Genomic DNA, 24,662 nt, shown 5'->3' with positions numbered 1-24,662 from the left:
GTTACCAAGGCTGGCTGTTTCTGAGTATTTGGCTGCTGGGCCTTGAACTACTAAGGTGAGAAATGAAGCTTTTTCACAGTATGAAACATGTAGCCTTGCAGGAAGGCAGAGGAAGATCCCGTTTCTCTGTTCCTATCCTCAGGGAAGCTCCTTTGTAGGGACAGGAAAGGAATATTTTGTATTTGTCGATGATGCCCAGCCTCGGCCCAGAGCAAACACCGTTAGACTGAAATGCGTTCAGAAGTGTGAATGTTGAGTTTCTAGCTCTGTAGGTTCCCCAGAGCGCAGCAAACGTCAAAGGCCAACCCCGCAGCGAGCCCAGGAGCAGGGAAGGCCCGCTCGACAGAGCTTTGGCAGCCCGCCTCCGCGCCTCCCCCTGGGCGAAACTGCCTGCCGGGGCTTCGCGCGGCTCTGGAAGCGCCCCTCGTAAGGACCGCGACGCTTTCCGGGCAGGGCGCGCGTTCGCCGGCCAGTCCCGAGGAAGCCGCTGGAATCGGCGCCGCCGAGCCGCCCCCGCGAGGGACGGCGGCAACAAAGGGCGCCGCGGCGGTCGGCCGACTTCCTTCGGGGGGGGTATGTCCGTGCAAGGCGCATGCGCCACCGCGGGCCTAGGCAAAAGGAAGCAGCGATTGGATGGCTGGGGAACGACGTCCGCCTTGGCCAATTGGGCAGCGGGCGGGGCGTCTCGGGCCTGGCGAGGAAGCGCGGCCGTCTTCCGGCGGGGGGGTACGTAGGGCGGCGGCGGGAGGAGCGGGCGGCGTTTGGGCGGCTCGTCGGGCCGTCCCGGGGCGAACCGAGGGAGGCGCGGCTCTTCTCCGAATTGCGGAAGGCCCTTTTCCAACCGGCCGCCCGCTCCCTGGGGGGACTCCGCGTGGGCTCGTCGGAGCCTCCGGGCGGGCCGGCAGAAAAGCGCTCCTGGGTCTCTTCGGAGGCCGGCTTGTTCTGCGCCTCCAGGCGCTGCGGGAGAAGAAGCAGCAGCAGCAGCAGCCGCCGGATGCGCCGCGTCCTCCGGTTCGGCCTGAAGCTTCCCCCCCCCCCACACACACACACACCGCCGTTCTGCCGGGCGCTGCCCCGACTCGGGGGCGGCGTCTTTGCCGACGGACGCTTCGGCCTGAAGGCTGCTTTTTGAGGCCTTTGGGCAGCCTGGGCAGAAGCCCCGCGGCGGCTTTCCTGGCCTGAAAAGATCCGGGATGGATCAGGGCCAGTTTTTCGAGGACGCCTTCGGGGACCGTCCAGAATCGCGACCTGCTGCCTGTGTTGTGGAGTCGCCCCTCCCCCCCCCCGGTCGTCTCCGAAATACCTAGCAGTTTCAGAAACTAATTTTGGGATGCTGTTGTGATACCACCAAGGTTTACGTTCCTGAACACGTATGTTATTTAAATAAACAGATACATTTTCCACCTGATTTTCTTTACATTTTTGATTTTAGACTTTAATGGGAAGCTAATGTCAGCCTCAAGCACAGCCTGATTTATTACTACAAGTAAAATAAAAATTTGCAAATCAATTCTGAAACCTTCGCCGAAAGAAAAATTAAAAGGTGGAGAGAAAATTGAGGCTCAAGGAATCTGGAGCAGTTCTTTTTCCCTAAACTTTTGTGTTGCGGCTAATTAAGAATTTGCAGAATGGATACTGAAACAGACGGACACTAAACAAGGTGCCAGAACTGAAATTAATACTGTCCCCATTGAAGCACTAGGAGTCCTTCCCCAATCTTCCATGGTGAGCCCAAGTGATGGCGATAGTCTCCAAAGAGTCTGCTAGGTGTAATGGTTCTAGCCTAGAAAGCAGAAAACTGACTGGGCTAGTCCCTCTATCTCAGCCCAGCCCACCTCAAAGGGCTGTTGTCATAGGAGGAAGGACTATTATGTATGTTTACTGCCTTGAGTTACTACAAAGTGATAAAGACAATAAAAATCTAATACATTTCAATTGGCAAAGAGGTTGCTTTTATTGGGCAACTTATATAGCCCTGCAATCTCTCCCCCTGCATCCCAAGTTGCCTGGTTAGACATCAGCAAGGGAAGGCTATGTATTAAATGAGGATTAAGTGTACAGCAAATATTAGGTACCCGTTATGACAAAGGGAAATAATTACCTAAGTGGGATTAGAGCAGGAAATAATACATTTTGCAAGAGCTAGCTTGTCTAAGTAGCCTCTCTTCCAGGTGTTAATTAAAAAAATCCAGGCCATTCAGAAGAAGAGGTATATCAGTAGTAAGTCAACAGGGAGAGAAATTTTAGTACTTCTAAGGCTTCTTCTATTACTTGCCCAGAGAGCCCCTTCCCTGCATTAAAAGCCTGGGTCCGGGCTATTTGAGGGAACACCTGCTGCCGGCATCAAACGCCCTTCGCCCAGTGCGCTCCCACAGGGAGGGTCTGCTCAGGGTGCCGCCGGTGAGAGATTGCCGGCGGGTGACACCCAGGGATAGGGCCTTCTCAGTGGGAGCGCCTGCCCTCTGGAACCAGCTGCCGGTGGAGCTGAGGACTGCCCCCGACCTCCGATCATTCCGCCGGGGCCTGAAGACCTGGCTCTTTGAGCTCTCGGGCCCAGGCTGAGGAGAAATTTTAATTGGGGTTTTAAGTATACAGGGTCAATTTAATATTTTTTAATGTGGTTTTTTAACTTTTGTATGGTGGATTTTTTAATTTCCTGTAAACCGCCCTGAGTCCTCAGGGAATAGGGCGGTATATAAATGTGAATAAATAAATAAATAAATAAATAAAAGCATTTCCACTGGCTGGCTTTTCCTTCTGGGCAGCATTCCAAGACCTGTCAGTATCCTTTAAGGACCTTTGCCCTTTGGGACCTACATACTTCTGGAGTGTGATGAAACCAAATATTGAGGCTCCGGCTAGAGCAGCCCCATCCGTAGCTGTTAGACTGGAAGGCCAGCCTTCTGCATAGGTGGACTTTTATTTTATTTGCCCATGCTTTGAACTGAACTGTGATTCTCATTTCCTTACATCAATGGCTCCTCCATAGCACACCTGCTCCTGGTATTTTGTTCTTCTGTCCATAAGCTGATATGTCTCGAAGGTATAATGAAATATTATTGTGCTTGGGGGCGGGTGTTCCTAATTTTTAATCTGCCTGCTGTGCCCAGATGGTCTTGTGCCCAAGCAGATAAATATATTGTGCTGAAGTTGCCTTCTCCAATGGACGGCATTTGACCCGCGTTCTGTGTGTTTCTCAGCTTGCAGCAGCAGTGTGGCCTGCCGAGAGCCAGGTGCTGCTGTGAAGGAAGGTGGGCAGGAGGGCCAGTCCTGACGCAGGAGGCTGCTTGTTCCAGGAAGACCTTGATCCGCCCTGTTTGATCTTGCACTATTTGAGCTCAGAGGTCAGGACTAGGGAGTGAAAAAAAAGCCTCACTAATCTTTGTATTCTGGACACACTGTTTGTTACAGGCTGGCTCTGTGGGACTCCCACTGTGGGTGGGGGCCTTTATACTGACCTCTGTGTCCCGCCTGGCCCTCAAGTTAAACATTCTCCAGAAAGCGGCCAGGAGCACAGTTGAGATCAAACCAGCCAGAACTTTAGCAAAGTCTCTGGCCGGCAGAGACGCAGAGAGACAGTCAGGCAGCTGCTGGCTCCCTCTTTTGAACCCTTTGCTGCCACCCGTCCTCTCCCCTCAGCCAGCAACTCTGCTGTGCCTGCAATTTAGACTCCTAAAAGCGTAACGGCCAACTCCTTCCCTCTACTTTCTTTCTTAGCTCTTGGAAGCACAAGCACGCCCAGCAATGGCGGCAAAGAATTACAGCTATCACCGATTTGTCATATTCACTGCTATGTATGTTGGGTACACCTTGTACTACTTCAACAGAAAAACCTTCTCCTTTGTGATGCCTTCAATCATGGAAGAGGTACAATTGGACAAAGATGATTTGGGTGAGTTTGTCCCTCCCTCCCTCCCTCCCTTCCTTCCTTCCTTCCTCCCTCCCTCCCTCCCTCCCATTTGTTCATGGGATCCTTGGAGAGAGGATACTGCTATGTATGTTGGGTACACCTTGTACTACTTCAACAGAAAAAACCTCTTTGTGATGCCCGTCTGAGCCCCTCTCACGCCAGGTCCTGGCGACTGTGCCGTTGAGTTTTTTCCGGGGCTCTTGTCCAATTTAGGTCTCATCACCAGCAGCCAATCTGCCGCTTACGCCATTAGCAAGTTCGTTAGTGGTGTCCTTTCAGACCAACTGAGTGCCCGCTGGCTCTTCTCTTCTGGCCTCCTCTTGGTGGGATTAGTCAACGTGCTGTTTTCCTGGAGTTCCACCGTTGCCCTGTTTGCCGGACTGTGGTTCTTCAACGGGCTGGCCCAAGGCCTGGGCTGGCCCCCCTGTGGCAAAGTGCTGCGCAAGGTAAGCAGACGAGCCATTTTTTTCCCTGCAGGGGCAGTTTGGTCCCTGGGAAGCCACCAGAAGGTGCCCCCTCTGTGTGGGTGGCCCCTGACTCTGCCTTTCACTATGCAGAGCCCCAAGCTGAGAACACCTCATTGGCTGACTTTTTGAGCTAGTGCTGGGAGCTTGCAGGTCTTAATGGAACCAAGAACTGTCCTTGCAGCTGTGGGGAGGCAGAGGCCGCACCTGTGCTCTCTGCTGGTTAGAGATGTCATTTTTCTTGGTGGGGCTTGAATTGGCAAGGGCAACAGGAGCTATAAATTGCAAACCATATCATGTTGCTCTCAGATATTTTGGAAATACTTGTCCCCTCCTTTGGGCCTAAGCAAGTGGCCTAGTTCAGAGACAGCTGGGCCTTTGGTAGCTAGGAGCAGAGTCTGGCCAGCTGGCTGCCTTAAAAGACTATGCTGACCAAAGGCCAGTCTGATCTACAAATACTTCTGGGAAACTGTTACTCCAGTGACTGCCTGCTTCTGCTTAAGTTCCCTCACAACTCCACATTCAGAGGCAAGGACTAACTGTAGAAGTCATGACTTGAGCTCCCTGATAACCCAGAATTAAGCTTTGTGGGGTGTCTGCTGCATTGCTTGACCTCATCTGTACCATGAACTTGGAGAGGTGGAAGGCACAGGCCCCCATGTCTGCTGCCACTAAAAAAGGTATGCTATATTTTTTATTAAATGCTCTTGTCAACTGCTTTGAGGAAATCACACTAAACAATTGATGTGGAAATGCACTTCATTTTGCACTCTCTATCTCCCTTCTCTATAGTGGTTTGAACCTTCCCAGTTTGGGACTTGGTGGGCCATCCTCTCCACCAGCATGAATCTGGCCGGAGGGATCGGGCCCATTGTGGCAGCGCTGATGGCACTGAGTTATGCCTGGCGCACTATCCTAGCCTTCTCTGGCTCACTGTGTATGGTTGCCTCCTTGGTGTGCCTGCTGCTGATTAAGAATGAGCCTTCAGACGTGGGACTGTCCAACCTTGACTCTCAGCCCAAGAAAGGGAAACAAGGTGAGTGTGTGGGGGATCATGTCCCCCTGATCAGAGATTGCCATCTTCAGGACCATGAAAACAGCCTTTTCCGTTCTGTCTCCCTCCTCCCACCCCCTGGCCTTCTGGAACTACATAGAAACTTTGCTGTGAACTGAAGCCAGGGATGCAGGTTTGTTATAAGTGTCCCTCTTCATGAAGAATGGCTTTTATCCTTATAAGAGTGTCTTCCATTTGAATCCCAGTTACATATTGGGGAGTTGTGTGCTAATCAATATAGCAACCTATAAGGCTAATCTATCAATAAGCCAGTCAGGCTTCTTTTGCGTAGCAGAGATGAAGCAGGTAGTCTGACAGGAGGACGGTCAGGTTGCTGAATGGTCTCTTCCTTACAGACTCCTCGAAGGATGACAGCACCTTGGCAGAGCTGCTTTGTTCTCCATACCTTTGGGTCCTTTCTTCGGGCTACCTGGTGGTGTTTGGTGTCAAGACATGTTGCACCGACTGGGGACAGCTATTTCTCATTCAGGAGAGAGGACAGTCTGCCCTTGTGGGTAGGAGGCAGCGCCTTTCTTCTGGGGTTTTGAGAGCTTAGCACGTCCCAAAGGTGGACGCTTGGCCTGGGTAAGCCAGACTCTGTTCTGTGGGGAGGTCTTTTGCATGACTAACCAGGGGAGGTGCCAGGAGTGCAACAGGCAGGGATGCAGCCTCGTTGGAATTGTCACTGTGCTCTTTGCTCTTAGGCAGTTCCTACATGAGCGCCTTGGAAATTGGTGGCCTGGTGGGCAGCATTGCTGCTGGCTACCTTTCAGACCGTGCAGTGGCCAGGGTAAGCATGAAGGAGAAAAGGCAGCCCTGAAACCCCACATAAGTCCTGCCTGGATGTCAAGACAGAGACGATTTTGTCTGGGATGGGTTGACAAGACGCTTCGTAACAGCACTTCATTTTGGATCCGTGTGTGTTGCAGGTAGGTCTCTCAATCTACGGAAACCCTCGGCATCCCCTGCTCATCCTGATGATGGCCGGCATGGCTGCCTCCTTGTTCCTCTTCCGAGTTACAGTTACCGGCAGCTCCGGCAAGGTAAACCATAGGAAGGAGGCTCAGTTATACCAGACTGACGTTGAAGGGAGTCAAAGCTGTTGCTCTCCGGGAGGGAATTGGGGTTTTTTCCCCCCAATCCCATCTCATTTACGTTGTCCCTGTTTGAGTAGATAGTGAAAGGTGGCCATTCTGAATGCTTTTACCTTTAGGCCAATGCCACATCTTGTGAGGATTTCCACAATTGAAATGAACTGTGTTTTTAGAAACAAATTTTAATAGAACAAAACAAAGTTTTGCAATTTTCAAGGAAACAAAACTGGGTTTCTGAAATCAGGGTGAAATTCATTTCCTGGATAGATTCTTTGCTTCCTGAACTTTTGGCAATTACAAGCCCATCTGTTGAAGCCACAGTAGGCCAGTTATGGGTTCCTCCCAAGACTGAGGTGTTTCCTCCTCTGGCTTCAGCTCAAAAAGCTTCTGAGAATTCCAAAGACAGGGAATCTTCAGATACTAACGATGATGTCCCAGTCATGGGGAATAATTGGTCTTCTGCCATTAATTTAAAAATTTTAGCTAGCAAAGTTGCTTTGGAAAATTACTGGTAAGGGTTTTCCCCTTCTGGGGTTTCTGCTTCTGCACACAATTATTACTGTGCTTTGTCTTTTCCAGACATTCGCTCCTTGCTCATTTCCCTTCTTTTTTTCCAGGGAAATTACTCTTGGAATCAATTCCTCTACCCTCTGGCTGATCTTGTGGGCTTTACAGAACATGAGGTCTTTGTTCTCTCTCTCTCTCTCTCTCACACACACACACACAGATTATGTCAATCATTTTATGTTGCTTCACCCACCCACTTGGTGCCAGGTGCAGGATCATTAGCACTAGCTTCTAGCCAGAGGTGGGAGACACCCCACCTCTGCAGAAAGTTCTCCTCACGCTTTCCTAGTTATGCCATGCTTTAGATTGCAGTGAGGTTTGATATTATAGTACTCTGATCTAAAAGTTACCTTAAAATAGCAGTTGGCTGGGGTGCTGTTATTTCTCACTTTCTTAATGGGTTACTGAGAAACAACAATTAACTGAAGAAAGGATTAAACCTCGCTGTGCTTCATCCAAGGTACCATTTTGCAGTCAGTCATGAGGAAAAGGAGTCCAAGTGGCAAGTGCAGGTGGCAGGGGAAGGTATCCTAGTCGTACACCTAACCTTTTGTCCTGCTGTTCTTGTAGCTCTGGATCTTGCTGTTGGGAGCCGTCTTTGGATTCTGTTCTTATGGGCCAATTGCTCTGTTTGGCGTAATAGCCAATGAGAGTGCACCGTCCAACCTGTGTGGCACCTCTCATGCCATCGTTGCCCTAATGGCCAACGGTATGTGAAGACAGAATTGGAAGCGATAGAGGATAAAAGCCCACCTTGCACTCAACTCCCTTTCTCTCTTTTCAGTGGGAGGCTTCCTGGCTGGTCTACCTTTCAGCACAATTGCCAAACACTACAGCTGGGAAACAGCCTTCTGGGCAGTGGAGGTGATCTGCATAGCCAGCACTGTGGCCTTTTTCTTTCTGAGAAATATCCGCACCAAAATGGGTCGTGTGCTAAAGAAAATTGACTGAAGGGCCGCAGGACTTGGCTGCAAAGGAGCCTTCTTGATCCACAGCTAGAACTTCAGAAAGGAAAAAAGGCAGCTCTAAGCAGGTTTACTGCCTGCCTTTATAAAGTGGTAGCAAAATCTCATCTGGTTGTTACTGCCAGTTCTCATCCTTCAAAACCTAATGGATGCCCTTAGTAGTTGGAACTGATGAACAAACATTTGCCTGTCATAGCCTCTGCTGGATTCACTGGCAGCGCCCAGCAGTGGGGACGAAGCAGCTGAATAGAAGTTTCACTTTGAGGAATTGCTTCGCTCACACCCCCTTTTGGTATGTGTTCTTCCCTCATTTCCTACAATAGATTTTCAAGTGACATTTTCCAAATCTTCCCACAAATTTCACTCAGATATAACCAAACAGGAAATGGAAAAGAAGGGAACCATACTTTTACTCTATTTAGCTTCAGTCAATAGTGGGTAAGCTTAGAAGTGGACTAAAAACTACTTTTAGAATTTGAGAAATGGTAACCCTCACATCACTTTCTTGATTATATCACAAGCATCAGTATAAACGGGTGTTCAATGTCCCATATCTTGTAATAGAAGAAAAGCAGTGTTTAACAGCTGGGGTTGGAACTGCCTAACAGTTCTGCAGCCATGTAGATCTCCAAATGTAATTAGATGCCTTTAGGAATAAATCTTGTTACGTTTACTATAATAGATTCTAAATTATGACTGTTGTATGGAATGTGTGTCAACAAAAATAAAGAATTTTCCAGTAAAAGTTATATCTTCCCTGCTGAAGAGTTGCTGGGAATCGGGTGGCATCAAATAACAATAACATCTACCTATCCCAGGTCCTTAGGAAGGATTTAATGGGTGGATAAAATTGACAGATTCAGTCTAAACATCTGGCTGAGCACATAATAATAAATGTTGTTGGACAATTTATCCTAAAGTCAAGATTAAAGCCTTCTTTCTTTAAAGAAATTTTATTTCTGCATGCAATAAACAAAGTGCCAAGCATACACTAATTGTCTACATGCAGCCAACAAGGTTTCCTTCCAACTCCTGACAGTGGAAGCTGTCCAAACAAGGATGGGGTCGAGGGCCAACCGAAGCAGCAGGGAAATCTTTCTGGTCCTAACCGAAGTGGGAGAACCTGGCCCTATAACCCGGGGACAAAGGGGCCTGCCGCCTTCTCTGCTGCCTCCAGTGCAAGCTTCAAGTTCTGATCAAAGAGCTCACATCTGAAATAGGAGCATAACAGAAGCAGACTTAGAATAAAAGGCCACCCTTGCTCATATATCTACATTTTTCATTCTACCTTTACCAAGGATATTTTCTCATATAAATCAGCATTGTCCCTACATATTTATTGGGACATGCTAAAATATAAGATGGTACATAAAGAAGACTTCAATGTGCCTTGAAAAAGATTCCTTATTAGTTCTTACTTGCAGATCTCGTGTATGTTAATGTATTGACACTATGGAGGAAACTAGGAAGAAAGAGCACCACGTTTCTAGCAGCACCCCTGAGTTACAAGAAATCACGAGAGAAGAAACCAATCGGGGGTTGGACGCTTCCTCCCTGGGTGGCCAATACACCCCACAGGCTCAGGCCTAGTGCCAGGACCCCTTTTTAGGAGAGCCACCCAAAGCGGATGAGGCCGCCTGGAGGGGCTTCCCAAGGCTGAAGGGGTTTCAGGGGCACCTGATTGGCATCTCCAGGGAATAGAAGGGGTTTTTCAGGGCGAAGTCCGAGTAGATCTCGTAGATCTTGCGAAGAAGGGCCTCGATGCCGGCCTGCCGCGGGTCAGCCAGCACCACGAACTTGATCCCTGCGGAGGGAAGGGGAGAGCCGAGGCGGGGCTGGAGGCCCAGAGCCCGCCGCCCTCGGCCCGGCCGCGGCTACCTGTCAGCGTCTGGAAGCAGTGCAGCTTGAAGGTGTCCGTCTCCAGCATCTCGATGCCGGAGCTGCCCTGCTCGGGGGAGAGCTGCGACCCGATGGCGAAGAGCCTGCGCGACAAGCGGGGCACCGGTGAGCCGGGGGCCGGGGGGCGCCCGGGGAAGCCGCCCTCCCCGCCGACTCACGAGTGGAACATGGAGGCCAGCATCAGCTTCTCGTTGGAGGAGAGCCGCGGGCGGCCGAAGCGGATCGCCGCCGGGTAGTTGGCCGGGTTGCCCAGGAACTCCTGCACGTCCTTCCCGTCGGCGGTCAGGCGCCCGTTCACGTCGGCGCCGTTGATGGCCAGCACGGCGTGGCCCACTGCGGGGACGGCGCGGCTCAGCTGGGCGGCCTCTCCCCCCGCCCGCCCGCCCGCCCGCCGCCCGCCCCGCGCTCCCCGGGCTCACCGCGGATGCCATCGCGCTGCCCGAAGGCCACGAGTACGCGCTCGTCGTGCGCGCGCAGCACCAGGTCCAGCGGGAAGCTGAAGGTCTTCTCGGCCTCGGCTCGCGGCGCGTAGTGGTCCAGCTGGTAGACGAGCCCGCCAGCCTTGTTCACCACGAAGACGCTGAAGATGGCCATCGCGGCCCCCGTAGGCGTTGGAGCGCCACGCCTCTTCCGGGGCCGGCCGGAAGTGCGCTCGGTCGGGGGGCTTCCGGCCTACGCGGATCGCCGCCTTCCTTTCCGACCGGAACCCGCCCAGGAGGAGCACGTTGCGCTGCTAGCTGCGCCATGGTAGGTAGGCCCCGGGCCGGGTGGGTCGGGGAGGCGGCTGGCCGGGAGGCGGCTAACCTGTGCTGGTGATGACCTATAAAGCCCTATATGGCTTGGGCCCAGGATATTTGAGGGAACACATCAAGCTCCCTTCGTCCAGTGCGCTCCCACAGGGAGGGTCTTCTCAGGGTGCCGCCGGTCAAAGAATGCCGGCGGATGACACCCAGGGGGAGGGCCTTCTCTGTGGGGGCGCCTGCCCTCTGGAACCAGCTGCCTGTGGAGCTTAGGACTGCCCCCGACCTTCGATCATTCCGCCGAGACCTGAAGACCTGGCTCTTCGAGCTTTCCGGCTCAGGCTGAGTTTTAATTGGGTTTTAACTGGGGTCTTACATGTTGCAGGGACTTAGTTTAATCTTTTTTAAATTGGTCTTAATTTTTGTATTAATGTTTTAAAATTATACCCTGTAAACCGCCCTGAGTCCTTCGGGAAAGTGCGGTATATAAATTCAATAAATTAAATTAAATTAAACCCCGCTGGCTCTCTCGCTTCCTCGCAGCCGCCCAAAGACGACAAGAAGAAGAAGGACGCGGGCAAGTCCGCCAAGAAGGACAAGGACCCTGTCAACAAGTCCGGCGGCAAAGCCAAGAAGAAGGTGGGCGCCGGGCCGGTGGAGGGGGGGGTGAGGGGGTGGGGTTGTCGGCAGCCCTGACAGCCTTCTCTCCCCGCGAGCAGAAGTGGTCCAAGGGGAAGGTGAGGGACAAGCTGAACAACCTGGTCCTCTTCGACAAAGCCACCTACGACAAGCTCTGCAAGGAGGTGCCCAACTACAAGCTCATCACGCCCGCCGTGGTCTCCGAGAGGCTGAAGATCCGGGGGTCGCTCGCGCGGGCTGCGCTACAGGAGCTCCTGGGCAAAGGTGAGAGGCCAGAGGCACCCCGCTCTCCTGTCTGCAGGAGCCTGGCTGTCTTGAAACACTGCAGCCCACAGGCCTCCCTTCCCCAAATTCTCGTGCTCTCTTCCGGGGAGGTTTGTGATCCTCTGATGCGTGTTTTCTCCTGGCAGGTCTAATTAAACTGGTCTCCAAGCACAGAGCACAGGTCATCTACACCCGAAACACCAAGGGAGGTGATGCACCAGCTGCAGGAGAGGATGCTTAAAAAGGTGAGCCCAGATGACCAGTACAGCTCCACATGGCCAAAGAGAACTTGGGTTGACCAACTACATTGCATCAGAGAGACCTAATTTCTTCTTTGGTTTTCTTTGCAGATTTTCAAATGGCTTTCAGAATTACTTGTATAGACATAAAAATAAATTGATTAAACTCTTTGAGGCTTTGTAATGATCTGAGCAAATGCTAATAATTATACAAGGAGTAAAATGGCTTTACTGTTTTTGAATGGCAAAAACTTACAGAATTTGGGTACATGAAAATAAAACATGAAAGCAACAGCTGTATAACAATATGGGCAGTGCAAGTATGCAAGCTATGTCTATCTTGATAAGTAAGTGAACAACTTGAGTAAATGGGATATATAGAAAGTCATAGATGAGCTCCTTTGATGGTAATATTTTCTGCAATTTCATATTTGCTTTGTGGATCTTGAACACAAATGCACTTTGTTTTTAATATTTTGTAGTAGTAGCACGCATTTATGGGCAACCATAGTTTTTAGTAAAATTCATCTACGATTATAAATACCATTTTATTGTAATAAATGTAATTTTAATACAATTACACCCTTAAGGGACATAAAGGTTACAGGAGCAGAGCTCTGTTTTGTTGGAGCCACTACAAAGTCTTCCACAGCTGTGAATTCTGCCAAGCTGTCTTGGGAATGCAGACCTTTTAGCTGGTTCGAGGCCTTTTCCTTTTGGACCCAGGCTGCTTATTTCCGGATTCAGCTTTGAACTGATGTCTAGAAAAAAGGCAGTGCCAAAGACAGCAAGTTGAAACAATTATTCTCTCATATGAAGGACAGAAACTTGAGAGGCTTCGTTCATTCTACTCTCTTCTGCAATGGGGGGTTCCAGCACCATACATAAGCTCTTCTGGCCATGTATTTTATTTATTATGCATTTCCAGGGTCCGCTTGGGGGGAGATGGGCAGTCATGCAAATATGAGTTCATATTAGCAATCTCTGGATTTAGAAAGTGGAATGTATGAAATAAGTCAATCCACAAATTATCCCAAGCAACAATTCAACAAATTCAGAATAAATGAGAAGGATAGGGTGTCAGCCAACCCCTTCTCTCTCTTTCTCCCTCCCTCTCTCCCTCTCTCACACACACACACAGAGCTGTCTAGCAACACGGAAAGACAAAAATCTTCTAAATATATTAATGGCGTTAGTTGTTGCATCTGGCCTTCAGAGGAAGGCATGTATTTACCTGGATTGCCATCTTCTACCATGATTCCAAACACGTCCAAAGGAAGGCAGCCAACCATCTCCTGTCTGACACGCGTGGTCAAAGTTAGCCCCAACACGGTTGGGCGGGAGCTGTTTCAGTTTCTGCTTCTGTTCTTTAAAGAGGACAGAAGAACAAAACATCAAGTCATTCTTTGCTCAGTTCTTCCTGTTAGATCCCATAGGGCCAAGTCCTTGCACACTCACTTTCCTTAAGGAATTCTTCATAGGAAGGTCCAATCTGCCTCTCGCCTTCCTCCTCTTCATTCACCAGCCAGGGAGGTTTTGCTCCTCAAGATTAAAAGGTGGACAAATCAGGAAAGCCCCCATGTGTTTCTTTTCATGTGCCCAAGTTACATTGGCCATAATGAGAACAACTATTTACAAAACTGCATCTGACACACCTCCATGTATAGCAGTATGCATTTCATGGTTAACCTCGTTTTTAAGATTTGTGTACACATTAGGTTAAAATGTAGTTGGCAAATTAACGCTTCACTGTATTGTTTCAGTATAGATAGATATTCTTTTCCCTCCCAAGCTGAGAGTCCATCAAGGGCAAAGCCAGGCTCAGCAGGCATTTCAGAAAGCCGACTCCAACCTACCTGTGTGAACGTTGCCCTCCCTGCCTGTTTCCTGCATTTGAAACAATGAAGGAAAAATCCAAATTAGTATTGTAGGGGACTGAGAACCTGAAAAAAGCCGCAGGCAAAGTTTCAAAGGCAGTTGTGAGTCCTGCAGCCAGAAGTATCGGCTCCCCAGTCCAGCAGGCAGCAATGGACAGCATCCCTTTTCCCTCTTCAAAATTTGTGGGAAACAGAGTAAGATAGGAGACGGCACCCAGGGCAGACACTGCTGGGGATGAAAGGCAAAAGGGAATTCCTAATGGGGTACCTGGTGGCCAATGAAAGTTAAGGGCTGCCCTGTTTCAGAGTACTGTAGCTCAGGCACAGTCCTGCTGGCACAAGTAGGGTCTGCTCGAAGAAAAGTGGTGTTCCAGCTGGGCCCAGCCTGCTCCTGCTCTTCCATAGCAAAAGGAGAATCACTACAACACAGAACGTTTGTCAGCGCAAGCAAAACAGACTCAGCACTAAGGTAATGTGAAGAGGGTATGGTCAGGAAGAACACAGGAATACAGAAGCAAGAAGGCCTCTAATTTAAGGTAACTCCTACCTTAAATTCCCTGTAAAGGTGTTGACAGCAGTGGATCCATCACCTAGTGTGTCCGCTCTCTGTGGCTGAGTTTAATTCAGGAAAAACACACTGGTTTCAAGAGACAACAACATACTTAGCAATATAGGAGATACCTTGAAATGTAATCTGGAGAGTTTTGAGATGGAGCCGATTCCACTAGATCTCTCAGGCACAGATGCCAGCAAAGGAATCATCCCTAGCCCAAGAGCATTTCCCCAGGGAAAAAAAATTAAACAGTTGATAATAGTGTTAAATTTGTAAATTACTATTTGAAATAATACATGGGCCAGAGCACAAGTAATACCTTAAAACTCCTGAACTATTTTCATCTATCCAGAGGGGGAAGAGGGCTGTGGAGGGAAGGCCGCCACAAAGAAATATAAAAAATCAGTGATAGAGGAAAGGTCTTGTGCCAGAAAGAGCTTTTCAGCACCTGCAGATCTCAAAGGACCCCAATTTGCTTCCCACAAGTAGCTTTACAAGGTGATTTAAATTGGAGCTAAATAAAAAGTAAAGCCCCAGTGCCTGGCACAATACCGACTGCAAGAAGGTGCTTGGTATGAGAGAAAACATCCACTGCACTTGCAAGGCCTGATATTTTCTGGGGAAGAGGAATGAAGTTGGCAAATGGCTTTGAGAAGGGGAGCTGAGTGGGAAGATGCTGCAAAAACCGTTGCAAACACGATGATGGATACTGCCCACTCTGAACTTGGGCACACAAACCTCTAAGATGGCCTGGACCATCTCTCGTCTCTTCTGTTCCATGTCTCGGATGTGAGCTGCAGCCTACAATGAAGGAAGATGGACTATAAAGAACTCAGCTAGTCAGGACCTTTTGCCTCCCTGAACCACTTGGACACCCCCTCCCTCTCCTACCTCCTGGATGGCCACGTCTTCCTTCTCTTCATAAGCATCCAGGGCTTTGCGGAGAGACTCCTGAAAACTGGAAGTGCAAAGCAGCCCATCACTCTGGGCAGCAAGCAGCATTGATGCAGCGGTGACTAACTTGGCGGCATGGGGACACAGTCTGAGCACCCCAGATCTTGGCACAGCCTCCTCAGCCATGTGTTTTTTAAGTGGTTGTATGCACTGGCGGGTCGAATCCCGAGTGCCGCGTAACAGAGTGAGCGCCTGTTACTCGTCCCAGCTTCTGCCAACCTAGCAGTTTGAAAGCACGTAAAAATGCAAGTAGAAAAATAGGGACCACTAGGGTGGGAAGGTAACAGCGTCCCGTTTCCGGCCCCTAGTGTCGGAAACGACTAGCACGTATGTGCGGGGGAACCTTTACCTTTATGCACTGGCACAGGGAAGGCTGCCACCCCCCCCCAACCGCCTCAGACCAGCTTCGCGAGGGTGGGGGGAGTGCCACCGGGGAAGCAGGCGAGCTGGCCGAGCCACTCACCACCGATACTCCGCCGCGGAGAGTAGGAAGTCGGCCTTCAGCTTGGGGTCGGCCCTGTTCTTCCTCCAGAAGGCGGCCACGGCTCTCCCGTGCTCCGGGCTGCGGGGAAGCCAAGAGGGCGTCGTTCGGCCGCCGCCGGGCAGGCAGGCGCGGCGCAGCATCCCCCCCGCCCCGCCCGTCTCCTCACCTGGCCAGGTGCTGCAGGAGGCCGCCGTGCAGCACCGTCCGCGCGCCGCGGCTCAGGTGGCGCCGGACCTCCCGCGCGCAGCAGGGGCACCAGGCGCGCCGCTCGTGCTCGCCGGCCTGGAAGGGCAGCACCTCCGCCCGCCGTGTCGCCGCCCGCGCCGCCGCCACCTGCTCGGGGGAAGCGGAGGAGAGCCGTCAGCCGCGCCGCCGCCCGAGCCGGCCCCGCCGAGCCGCCCGCGTCCCGCGCACCTTCTCGCCCAGCCGGGCCAGGGCCGCGCGCAGCCGCCGCTGGTGCCCCGCGCTGTACAGGTGGCTCCGGCGGCCCGCGAAGGCGCTGCGGCGGCACAGCTGGCAGCGGAACACCGACGCCGCCGCCCCGGCCGCCGCCATCCTGCGGCGCTTTCTTCCGCTGACGTCAGCGCTCCCGCGCCCCGCCCCCTGCTTGGCGGACCCGGTGGGCGGGGCGGCGGCGCGGACGGGGAGGGAGGGGCCGCCCGCTAAGCTCCTCCTCGGCGGTCGCTGCGGCCGATGGGTCTTAGGGTCCTTCGGGCGACGCGGAGGACGCTTGCCAGCAGCAAAGTCGTGCCTCGGTGGCTTCCCCCGTGACAACATGGAGGCCTGCCGGACCCTCAGCCTTTATGTCTTTTCATCTGCTTCTTTGTTCCTCTTTCGGGTCTGTCCTTCGGACTGGGAGGGGGAGGCCGGCCCTTAGCTGCCGGGGCTGCCAGTCTGGGGGGAGGGGGTGTCTGGGTTTCCTCCACTTTGTTCGTTGTCACTTTGATGCCTCTGGGTGTGAACGGAAGGAGGAATGGGCCATGGGCCATCTGCCTTACCTGCACTTCGATGGGAGGAGGAGGAGGAGAGAGAAACGAAACCCCGGGAACGGCGCTTATCACTTTGGTTCCCGTAACAACTTCGCACCTGGGAATTGGATGAGGTCAAACTAGACATTTGGCCGTTGAGGTGGGGTCAAACTGGACATCTGGCCGTTGAGGTGGGGTTTGGGATGGTTTAATGTAACATTTCGTGCTGGAAAACTATATCATTAAAAGTTCCTTCTGAGACTATTCCTGTTTCAAGAGTTCTACTTTCTTAGGAGGATTAGTTGAGGCAGGAGAGGCAGTATAAATAAACTCCACAATCACACCACATTGCTCTTTGAATGCATTTATTGGAATACCAAGATTCTTCTCTAGGTTGAGAATTGAGAAAAATAACTTTTACTGCTTCAAACGGAAATTTAAACACAAAACCGAGTGATGATCATCTTCCCGTCTTTCAGGGAAAAGATCCAACCAACAACCTCCAGATCAGGATGAAGCTCCCTTGCACAGTGCCTTCCTAGCCATGGGCCAAGCAGGCGATGCGCAGAGCCTCAGATTGCCCATCCATGGAAAATTCATCCTCTTCCCCTTAGCAAAAGTCAAATCCCCCTTGGGATCTCCGTCAAACAGACATCTTTGCCAGTCTTCCACACCGAGGATCAGAGGCGAAAGAGAGACTGCATTAATTCTGGGGAAGGGAGATGAGGCTGTTGGCCCGCCAGGTCTGCCAAGAAGCCCTATGGCAAGGGATTAGGCAGCCCTCCCAGAATCTGGCACTGCCAGGTGGTTCAACCTGCCCACCGCAGACAGGATGTTGGGTCCAATTTCTTCCTCCGGGGAGTGCCCCGCCCCTAGCCTGGAGCACCCACATCCAACCAGGGGGCAGGAGGGCAGGGCTTCTGCTCTCCAGGGAAAGGCCCACCTGGTTTGTCCATGCTCTGGTGCACCAAGCCCATCATATCCTCTGGCAGAGCCTGCGCCTCCTCCTGAAACTTCCGCCAGCCCTCTGTGGTTAACTTCCACAGGCGGGACTTGCGGTTCCCTTCAAGGCACACGAAGTCTGTGGTCTTCTCAAAGCTGCTGCTAAAGCAGAGGTTGTGCCGGACAGTGTTTTTCCAGCCTTCGGGAGCCGTGCGGAAGAAGGGGAAGTGGTGCCTGCCAAGAGGGCAAAGGGCCAGAGTCCCAAACATCACACCCTGCCAAGGGCCAGGCCCACCTCCACAGGATCACCGGTGGCCAGACCATAATGCTCTCGATGGAGCAGGAAGCCCTCTGCTACAAGGCCACCAAGAGCAGAGAGGGCAAGGAAGAAAAGCCGTCCCCTCTTCCCAGCACCCTATCATCTGCCAGGGTGCTGCTCAGCTGCGAGACCTGTACCTGGTGAACTTGTAGATCTCCTGCACAGTCAGGCTGCTGTCCACACTGCTGCTCAGGGCAAGGCTAATCAAGATGCAATAATTAAGAGGGGGGCGAGGCCAGCCACCCTGGGGCCGCAGCTTCCTGCTGCGGAATTGGATTCCCTTTGCATTCTGGCATGCCTGGTGGGGGCTCTGGGTGTCCTCTTTTGGAAGCAGGATGGATTTGGCTTCAGTAGCACTCCCAGGACCCTGGCAAGTGCAAGACGGGCACATTTGAGCCAATGGGAAAAACTGTTAAATGCAGCAGGAGAGGGGCCAGCAGAAAGAGAACTGGCTCTGGGGCAGGGCCCACAGCTGTCTCAGGCAAGACTTGGGCCAGAGCTGGTGAGGGTCCCCCTTGCCTCAAGTTCCTTGCCCCCCACTCTCACTTCTACCCACTTTGTGCTGGGGAGGGAAAGATGGAGGGTGGGTTTTAAACAATCAGGAAGGCTGCCACAAAGAAAGCAGCTTCTGCAAAGCACCCCCCCCATTGGCTCCGCCCCAGCACTACGAAGTTTCAGGCTACTCTCACGGGGGGGGGGGCGAGGTGGCCCTCCGTGCGCAGCCTGTGCGCCTGGTGGCACCTCTTCTCCCGCGCGGACGTCTCCGAAGCGGGCTGGGTTGCAGGACGGAGCCTCTGGAGCAGCGCGGGGAGGAGGCCCAGGCAGGAGCGGCAGCCCCGCGGCGTGTCCGGGGATGGGACAGACGAGGTTGGGGTCCACCCACATCCACAGGTGCGGCTGCCCGGCAGTCTCTGCAGGGGAACCAGCAGCTCAGGCAGCGCTCAGCAAGAACGCCGCTCGCCCCTAACCACGTTGGGCATCCGCGAGAACCCCGCGGGACCGGGGCGGGGGGCTCCCTCGCCTCGCTGCTTTATTCCGGGCTTTTCGAGCAAGGCCGAGGCTCCAGGCGAGGCCCGCCGTCAGTCGGTGCCTTCTTGCTTACCGCGAGCCTCCGAGAGGGAAGGGCGAGGGGTCTCGGCCGGGCCGCCGGCCGTCTGGTCGAGCTGCGCCGTCGGGAGGGCCTCAGCAACTGGGGAGAGAGGCGGTTAGGCGGCTGGCCTCCGGCCGGGACACAGACACGCCGGCGGTCCCGCCCTTTCCCGCCCGCGACGGAGGCACATCCAAAGAAACGGCCGGGCCGAAAGCGACCCGGGTCACCCGCAGCCCCTCGAAAGAGGAGGGGAAAGGCGAGTCAGCGGCCGGGGCGGCTCCAGCAGAGGCCGCCTCACCTGGGGGCAGCTGGTCACACGTGGCATCGAGGGCCAGTTCCCGGGCCAGGTCCCAGCCCTGGAGGCCGCTCCGCAGGTGGAGCCGGGCCCAGAAGGCCGGTCTCCGCAGGCGCAAGTCCATCCGGCTGCGGTCCGCACCACTTGCGCGGCCCGCGGGTTTTCGGGCGAGCCGGGCCATCCTTGGGGCTCTCGTCCCTTTAAGCGCTCTGCGCGCCGCCGCCGAAATTGCTTCGTATTCCCGACTTCTGGTTTGTAGGAACGGTAGAAGAGACGCAGTCGGGCGGGGGAGGGTATCGGGAAAGCTCTGCAGCTTGTTTCCCTTTTCACACAACCGTTTGATCTCAGCCGAAATAAAGTGAGTTTCGTTGTGATATTGTTCAACCACACTCTACACTTGGTCGTGGTTTTAACATTGTGTAAGCTTGGAAACTTGGGTTGAGTAAACCATGGTTCAGCTAATGATGAACAAGTGTGCCTTGGGAACAGAATTTATGTGTTTCTCCCACTAAAGCTCAGATTTCTTAGCCCCAGGAATGTGCAATGAGTCTTGGGCGGCCAGGGGAGGACCAGATGGCCAAGGAAGGGGGGGGGTGTATTGGACAACTCTACTCTGGAGAGGGAGGGAGGGAGGGAGGGAGGCAGAGAGAGAGAGATACAAAGCTTACTGCACCAGATGAGCAAAGCATGTTAATAATGTGCAGGAGCTGGTTTTTTGCAGCCCCTTCAAATTCCAGGGGCAGTTTATCTTCTGCGTCTATCTTCTTCTACCAAGCAGATCTTGTGTCCAAGTCCAGGCTTCCAACCCTCTTCTAACAACGGACTCATTCCCTCACCCTCCACCCCGCCAGAGACACAGCTGGGCCTGGCTATGACATCTTTGTCAGGCCAAGCATAAGCAGGTTCTTGCTCACATTTCATCCTCCGAGGGGAGAGGCCACCCTTCTGCTCCCAGGCCTCCCTGCTGGCCAGTTGTCGAGAAGCAAAGGTAGCTGGAGTTTGCCCAGGTATGTGCTGAGGGCCCAGCACTCTGTACATGGCCCAGGGCAAAGAACCTTCCACTCAGGGAATAGGATGCTTCTCTAGTGATTTAATCCCACACAGGTGAGAGTGGAGACAAGGAAGTTGTGTAATCTCAATAAGCTGCAGTCCATTGTCCACCCCTTTCCCTCCTGGGTCCTTTGTGTTTCTGGCACAAGCCCCAAGACCATCTCCAAACTTCCACTGGTGGCACACATGGGTTCTTTTGCCTCACAGGATGCCATTCAGAACAAGGACCATCACACATTATGTGGACACAAAGTCATTTGGCTGTTGAACTATCCTACTTTCTGGACTGATTCACAACAAACCTATCCAAGATGAATGTGGTACACAGAGGCCACCACAGTTACACAGGCTGTAGATCTCCACACACACCCCTCAGTGGGCAGGAGGTCAGTTCAGACCAGACCATTGTTCTGTAGGTTGATCCAATGCCTGCATTTCAACAAGGACCCATCACTGAGAGGAATGGGATAGGAAAAGGTCTCTTTATTACCAAATAGAGATGTAAAGGCCTAAATGACCTTAGCCCTAAGCCTGAAAATAATGGGATTTTTTAAAAAAAATTATCAAAATATGGTCAAATTGAAAAGTAGATTGTGTTTACTATGTTGTCATTTTAAATAATATATAAAATGGCTAAGATGCAGTAGTAGTTCTGTATTTGGATCAAATGAAGTACACCAAAATGAATATGTAAAAAGGTAAAAACGCTCCACTCAATAGAGGTAGTTCTTCAGTTTTCCAAAGTCACTGAAAATGAGATTTAGAGGAAGTAAAAAAAAATGTGAGTAGTAAAACATTTCATATGACAACTGCTCATTCTGAACCTTGCCCCCTTCCTCAGATTTTCTCACTGAAAATCAGTCAAACGGAGGCTAAATCCCGACTGGACTTTTCCTTTGGGCTGTGGGGGTGTCTCCATTTTCAGACCTAGTTTTTTTCTCCACTTGCTATGAGACGCCATATGCAGCTTAAAACATCACTGGTAATAAAAATTTAAAGCATATTAAAGGAAGCTCTATTAATTCATAATTATGTAGGTCTTCCATTGCTTTTCTATACTAAAGTATACATACCATCAAAACAAGGCAAGTTATAGATACTATATTTTACAAAACAATAAAATGGCTCATATGGGTAAAGGGGATTAGAACTTAGGTGTTATTTATATGCTAGCCCTTCCCCATTTTTGTACCAGAGCCAATGGCCTCCTGAGACACTGCTGTGGTGCCACTCATGGGAGGAGCCCCCTCCTGGGCTCTTTCTCCCACTCTTGGCCCAGATGCAGAGTCCAGCCCGGCCTCTTTCCCTATGGGCCAAGCAGGTGGGGAGGAGTCTGTCCTGGACTCTGGGGTCAGATGGGTATAGGGCTTTGATGGGCGAAATACGGGGCACTGCACTTGGGGGGAGGGAGGCTGGGGGTCATGCCCCCCACCCCCCTCTGCCTGGTAGGGGGCGGGGGCTACCCGGCAGGTTCCCCGGGCACAGAGTGCTGCCCTTTCCTTGTGCGTAGGATTTCCTCCCTCCCTCCAGCTGGCAGGCATTCTGCCAGTGACCCCATGGTGGCGGCACCTCTGCTGCCTTTCTCTCTCCTTGGTTTAGTTTGTGCTTAGGGTTGGTAGTAAATCTGCATTAATTTGCATATGAGGAAAGCAAGAAAAGAGCAGAGGCTGCTTCTTTTTAGAAGAGACTGTCTCCAAAGGAGGTTCTTCCTCAAGAAGAAAGAGGAAAGAAAGGCAGGCCAGCCACTGTAAATCCATTATGCTCTTGCTTTGTTTTTCATTAGGCTATGGTATTTTTATACCTCCTCAATCACAAGACTGGCTGTCTGACAGGAACAGTACAGAGAAATCTTTGTATAAAATAAACAAAATTTGTCAGCTGCAATTTGACCAACACTTCTATGAAACAACTCTGGAAGTATAATTTACAAGCCAATTCTGGATTTTTGAAAGGTTATTACTCCATGGGCCTCCATGCCTAATCAGAGAATAAATCTCCCTTCAGGCCAAGCCGTGGAAACTGAATTTGGCGGGCCTGGACAGGCAGGTGAGGAGCACTTCGCTTCACCTGGTCAGTTCCAAAACCTGAAGCCATGATGCCCTATTTGACTTGGATTTTTGGTTTAGGGTCTGTCATTAGGAGGGAAATGTGCTCTGTATGCCTGGGGAAGAAACTTCTCCCCCACCCTCCACCCCGGGCTTAGAGATTGCTCAGACTGTGATGGAGAAAGCTTCAGGCCACACACACACACACACACACACACACACACACACCAGAGGTAGGGCCACACCTGGTGTCCTGTCTCCACAAAGCAAAGTTGGGGTGGTGGATTCTCGCATTCCCACTGCCAGAGGCCCAGCCGGGACCCCTGCTGGAGGCTGGCTTCTAGCCAAAAAGGGTGGAGGAGCAGCAGCAGCAGCAGCACCCTGAGTGGCTTCCTTCCCTGCAGCCTTCCCCTCCTCCTTCCTCCTCGACACCCACCACACCACACCCACTGCCAGCCGGGAGTGGATGATGGGGTTTTCCTCTGTCCCTGACTTCCTGCTCACTTGCTGCTTAGCAGGCTGTGGTTCAGTGTGTCTATGGAAACCATTCGCTGCTAGGCAACAGGAGCATCATCTGCAATGATCCCTCACATCTAATTATCCCATCATCATCTACTGTGGCTGGGAGGAACTTGGGGAAGTGGGGAGTCAGGTCTTCCTCCAATGAGGAGGTGGCTTGGAGCACGCAGCAAAGGGTCCTCTCCTCGCCTGTTCCCCAGCACAGGAGTCCTGCCGCATTGGGTCCTGGGCGAGGCAAATCAGCTCTTTGGGGGGAGGAACCCCGCCCCGAGGGCCACTGAGAACTGCTCTGAAGTTGGGGAAGGTGAAACTCTTGGAAGGGAGGGAGTTCACTTCCTAACTGCAAGCCAGGACCACCTAGACCTCTTCCCCCATGGCTCCTTCTGTAGATTGACAAGGGGTATCCTGGAAGGCAGGGGGGCAGCTAGGTGGGGAGGAGACCACCTAAAGGAGCAGGCTGTTCCCGGACTGGGCTTCCCTCCCCTCATTCTGCCAGTCTCATTCTCAGCTCATCCCTCCATTCCTTTTGTTACCATGGTTAACACCCACACCTATCTGGAATCCACAAGATCTTATCCCCCTTCCTAAACTGGAGGGGGGAATCAAGCGGTTCGGCCCATCAGATTCTCCCCACATCAGTAAAGGTCTGCAAAGGGAAGGGGCAGGCCAAGGGATTCTGCTTTCTCGTGAGGGAGGGCAGGTTTGGTGCTGGTCACAGGGCCAGTCCAGGCTTCCCCAAGGTGCCAGAGGGCGGGCAAAGAGTCAGATCTAGGGAGCAAAAGGGTCCATCAGCCACTTCCACTGGGGTGGGGAGGGAAAGACTGGGTGTCTGTGGAGATTCTCAGTTATGCAGGTCATGGTTGTCACAAAGGTGCTTTTTTTCAGGAGGCAACTGGACTTTCTTATTTTGACGTTTCGCTTCTCATCCAAGAAACTGCTTCAGCTCTGACTGGATGGCAGGGAGTGGAAAGATCCTTCCACTTCCCACCATCCAGTCAGATCTGAAGCAGCTTCTTGGATGAGAAGCGAAACGTCTTCAAAGAAAAATAAGAAAGTGCAGTTGCCTCCTGAAAAAGCAGCTTTGGGAAAGACTGGTGGAGGACCTCGGGGCCAGCCTCCCTTAAGACTCTTCTGTCGCTACAGTCTCTTTCTCACACCGTTGGGATCTCCTCGTGGTTTCCCCTCCAAGCAATTACCCGGTTTCATCCGGCTTGGTTGTTTCGAGACCCCCCCTCCCCCCCCCGCCAAGTTAATCATTTCTCTTTTCCCGGGATGAGCCTCGCCGCAGTCGGGCACCGGGGGCGGAAAGGAGGCGCCCCGAGGGGAGCCGAAAGCCCTCACACACGCTCAGAGGCGCTCTTCTGCAGGCGACGCCCACCGCGGCCGGCCGCTCCCTCCGTCCAGGCGCACAGGGGGGTCCCGAGCGGAGCCCAGGACGAGCGCTGCTTGCCCGGCCCGGCAGGCGGCGCTCCGTCAGCCCTCCGTCCCGCGGTTCCTCAGGCCGGGCCGCCCTGCGCGGTCGCTGCGCGGCTCTTCGTCTGCGCTCGGCCAGGAGCTCCCCGCGGCGGAGGCAGGCTGGGCGGGACGGAGCGTCCTGGGCGCCTCCGGCCCGCACGCCCTGCCCGCCCGGGCGCCCGTCCGCGTGGCCGGCCGAGAGCTCTCCTCCTCGGAGGGGCCCCAACCGCCGCCCCCGTGCCCGCCCCGGCAGGTGCTGCGCCCCGACAGGCCGCT

At 52.7% G+C, this 24,662-nt stretch overlaps 5 protein-coding genes across 11 annotated transcripts; 2 read left to right on the top strand and 3 right to left on the bottom strand.

Annotated features, from left to right (window-relative positions):
- Positions 1 to 1,135: 1,135 nt before the first annotated feature.
- On the top strand, positions 1,136 to 8,803 carry SLC37A4 (solute carrier family 37 member 4). 5 transcript variants are annotated; one of them, XM_081333533.1, is made up of 11 exons: positions 1,136 to 1,370; positions 3,201 to 3,344; positions 3,718 to 3,892; positions 4,124 to 4,356; positions 5,167 to 5,410; positions 5,785 to 5,943; positions 6,133 to 6,218; positions 6,358 to 6,471; positions 7,140 to 7,205; positions 7,660 to 7,798; positions 7,874 to 8,803. In XM_081333533.1, the coding sequence occupies exons 3-11, from the start codon at positions 3,745 to 3,747 to the stop codon at positions 8,038 to 8,040; spliced, it is 1,356 nt and encodes a 451-aa protein (XP_081189659.1). In that variant the 5' UTR covers positions 1,136 to 1,370; positions 3,201 to 3,344; positions 3,718 to 3,744; the 3' UTR covers positions 8,041 to 8,803. The 5 variants fall into 5 exon arrangements, with proteins under 5 accessions (XP_081189659.1, XP_081189662.1, XP_081189658.1 ...); XM_081333536.1 differs by having other exon boundaries at positions 1,198 to 1,660; positions 5,350 to 5,410; XM_081333532.1 differs by having other exon boundaries at positions 1,198 to 1,660.
- Positions 8,804 to 8,988: 185 nt separating this feature from the next.
- TRAPPC4 (trafficking protein particle complex subunit 4) lies at positions 8,989 to 10,586 on the bottom strand. Its single transcript, XM_081333539.1, has 5 exons — positions 10,373 to 10,586; positions 10,112 to 10,286; positions 9,933 to 10,036; positions 9,732 to 9,858; positions 8,989 to 9,265 (listed from the first exon to the last, which is right to left on the bottom strand). Exons 1-5 carry the CDS (start codon positions 10,545 to 10,547, stop codon positions 9,184 to 9,186), a joined length of 663 nt encoding a protein of 220 aa, XP_081189665.1. The 5' UTR covers positions 10,548 to 10,586; the 3' UTR covers positions 8,989 to 9,183.
- RPS25 (ribosomal protein S25) lies at positions 10,563 to 12,006 on the top strand. The gene is made up of 5 exons (XM_081333538.1): positions 10,563 to 10,700; positions 11,237 to 11,332; positions 11,413 to 11,596; positions 11,743 to 11,841; positions 11,947 to 12,006. Exons 1-4 carry the CDS (start codon positions 10,698 to 10,700, stop codon positions 11,835 to 11,837), a joined length of 378 nt encoding a protein of 125 aa, XP_081189664.1. The 5' UTR covers positions 10,563 to 10,697; the 3' UTR covers positions 11,838 to 11,841; positions 11,947 to 12,006.
- Positions 12,007 to 12,316: 310 nt separating this feature from the next.
- CENATAC (centrosomal AT-AC splicing factor) lies at positions 12,317 to 16,287 on the bottom strand. 2 transcript variants are annotated; one of them, XR_014027190.1, is made up of 11 exons: positions 16,118 to 16,287; positions 15,870 to 16,036; positions 15,683 to 15,781; positions 15,157 to 15,223; positions 15,004 to 15,066; positions 14,260 to 14,324; positions 13,981 to 14,131; positions 13,692 to 13,722; positions 13,294 to 13,377; positions 13,070 to 13,197; positions 12,317 to 12,596 (listed from the first exon to the last, which is right to left on the bottom strand). XR_014027190.1 is itself a non-coding variant. In XM_081333537.1 (11 exons), the coding sequence occupies exons 1-11, from the start codon at positions 16,256 to 16,258 to the stop codon at positions 12,527 to 12,529; spliced, it is 1,071 nt and encodes a 356-aa protein (XP_081189663.1). In that variant the 5' UTR covers positions 16,259 to 16,287; the 3' UTR covers positions 12,317 to 12,526. The 2 variants fall into 2 exon arrangements, 1 of the variants encoding a protein (XP_081189663.1); XM_081333537.1 differs by having other exon boundaries at positions 13,070 to 13,202.
- Positions 16,288 to 17,434: 1,147 nt separating this feature from the next.
- FOXR1 (forkhead box R1) lies at positions 17,435 to 19,441 on the bottom strand (the record flags this gene model as incomplete). Of its 2 annotated transcripts, none has more annotated exons than XM_081333791.1 (4): positions 17,435 to 17,847; positions 18,070 to 18,299; positions 18,674 to 18,843; positions 19,321 to 19,441. In XM_081333791.1, the coding sequence occupies 4 exons, from the start codon at positions 19,439 to 19,441 to the stop codon at positions 17,544 to 17,546; spliced, it is 825 nt and encodes a 274-aa protein (XP_081189917.1). In that variant the 3' UTR covers positions 17,435 to 17,543. The 2 variants fall into 2 exon arrangements, with proteins under 2 accessions (XP_081189917.1, XP_081189918.1); XM_081333792.1 differs by lacking the exon at positions 19,321 to 19,441 and adding an exon at positions 19,035 to 19,178.
- Positions 19,442 to 24,662: the final 5,221 nt, after the last annotated feature.

Source organism: Vipera berus (genome assembly GCF_964194415.1).
Source record: "Vipera berus genome assembly, chromosome: 8".
In the NCBI taxonomy this organism is placed as follows: domain Eukaryota; kingdom Metazoa; phylum Chordata; class Lepidosauria; order Squamata; family Viperidae; genus Vipera; species Vipera berus.
This window is presented reverse-complemented; position numbering and strand designations above follow the sequence as displayed.

Excerpts from the sequence above, each read along its gene's own strand:
- RPS25 (XM_081333538.1), top strand. Across the intron at positions 11,333-11,412 it reads GCGGCAAAGCCAAGAAGAAG|AAGTGGTCCAAGGGGAAGGT; the intron begins GTGGGCGCCGGG and ends CCCCGCGAGCAG. Across the intron at positions 11,597-11,742 it reads ACAGGAGCTCCTGGGCAAAG|GTCTAATTAAACTGGTCTCC; the intron begins GTGAGAGGCCAG and ends TTCTCCTGGCAG.
- TRAPPC4 (XM_081333539.1), bottom strand. The coding sequence starts at position 10,547 with ATGGCCATCTTCAGCGTCTTCGTGGTGAACAAGGCTGGCGGGCTCGTC. Across the intron at positions 10,287-10,372 it reads GCAGCGCGATGGCATCCGCG|TGGGCCACGCCGTGCTGGCC; the intron begins GTGAGCCCGGGG and ends CCGTCCCCGCAG. Across the intron at positions 9,266-9,731 it reads TCCCTGGAGATGCCAATCAG|ATGTGAGCTCTTTGATCAGA; the intron begins GTGCCCCTGAAA and ends CTCCTATTTCAG.
- SLC37A4 (XM_081333533.1), top strand. The coding sequence starts at position 3,745 with ATGGCGGCAAAGAATTACAGCTATCACCGATTTGTCATATTCACTGCT. Across the intron at positions 3,893-4,123 it reads ATTGGACAAAGATGATTTGG|GTCTCATCACCAGCAGCCAA; the intron begins GTGAGTTTGTCC and ends TGTCCAATTTAG. Across the intron at positions 6,219-6,357 it reads CAGACCGTGCAGTGGCCAGG|GTAGGTCTCTCAATCTACGG; the intron begins GTAAGCATGAAG and ends TGTGTGTTGCAG.
- CENATAC (XM_081333537.1), bottom strand. The coding sequence starts at position 16,258 with ATGGCGGCGGCCGGGGCGGCGGCGTCGGTGTTCCGCTGCCAGCTGTGC. Across the intron at positions 15,067-15,156 it reads AAGACGTGGCCATCCAGGAG|GCTGCAGCTCACATCCGAGA; the intron begins GTAGGAGAGGGA and ends CCTTCATTGTAG. Across the intron at positions 12,597-13,069 it reads GGTAGAAGATGGCAATCCAG|ACATCAGTTCAAAGCTGAAT; the intron begins GTAAATACATGC and ends CCTTTTTTCTAG.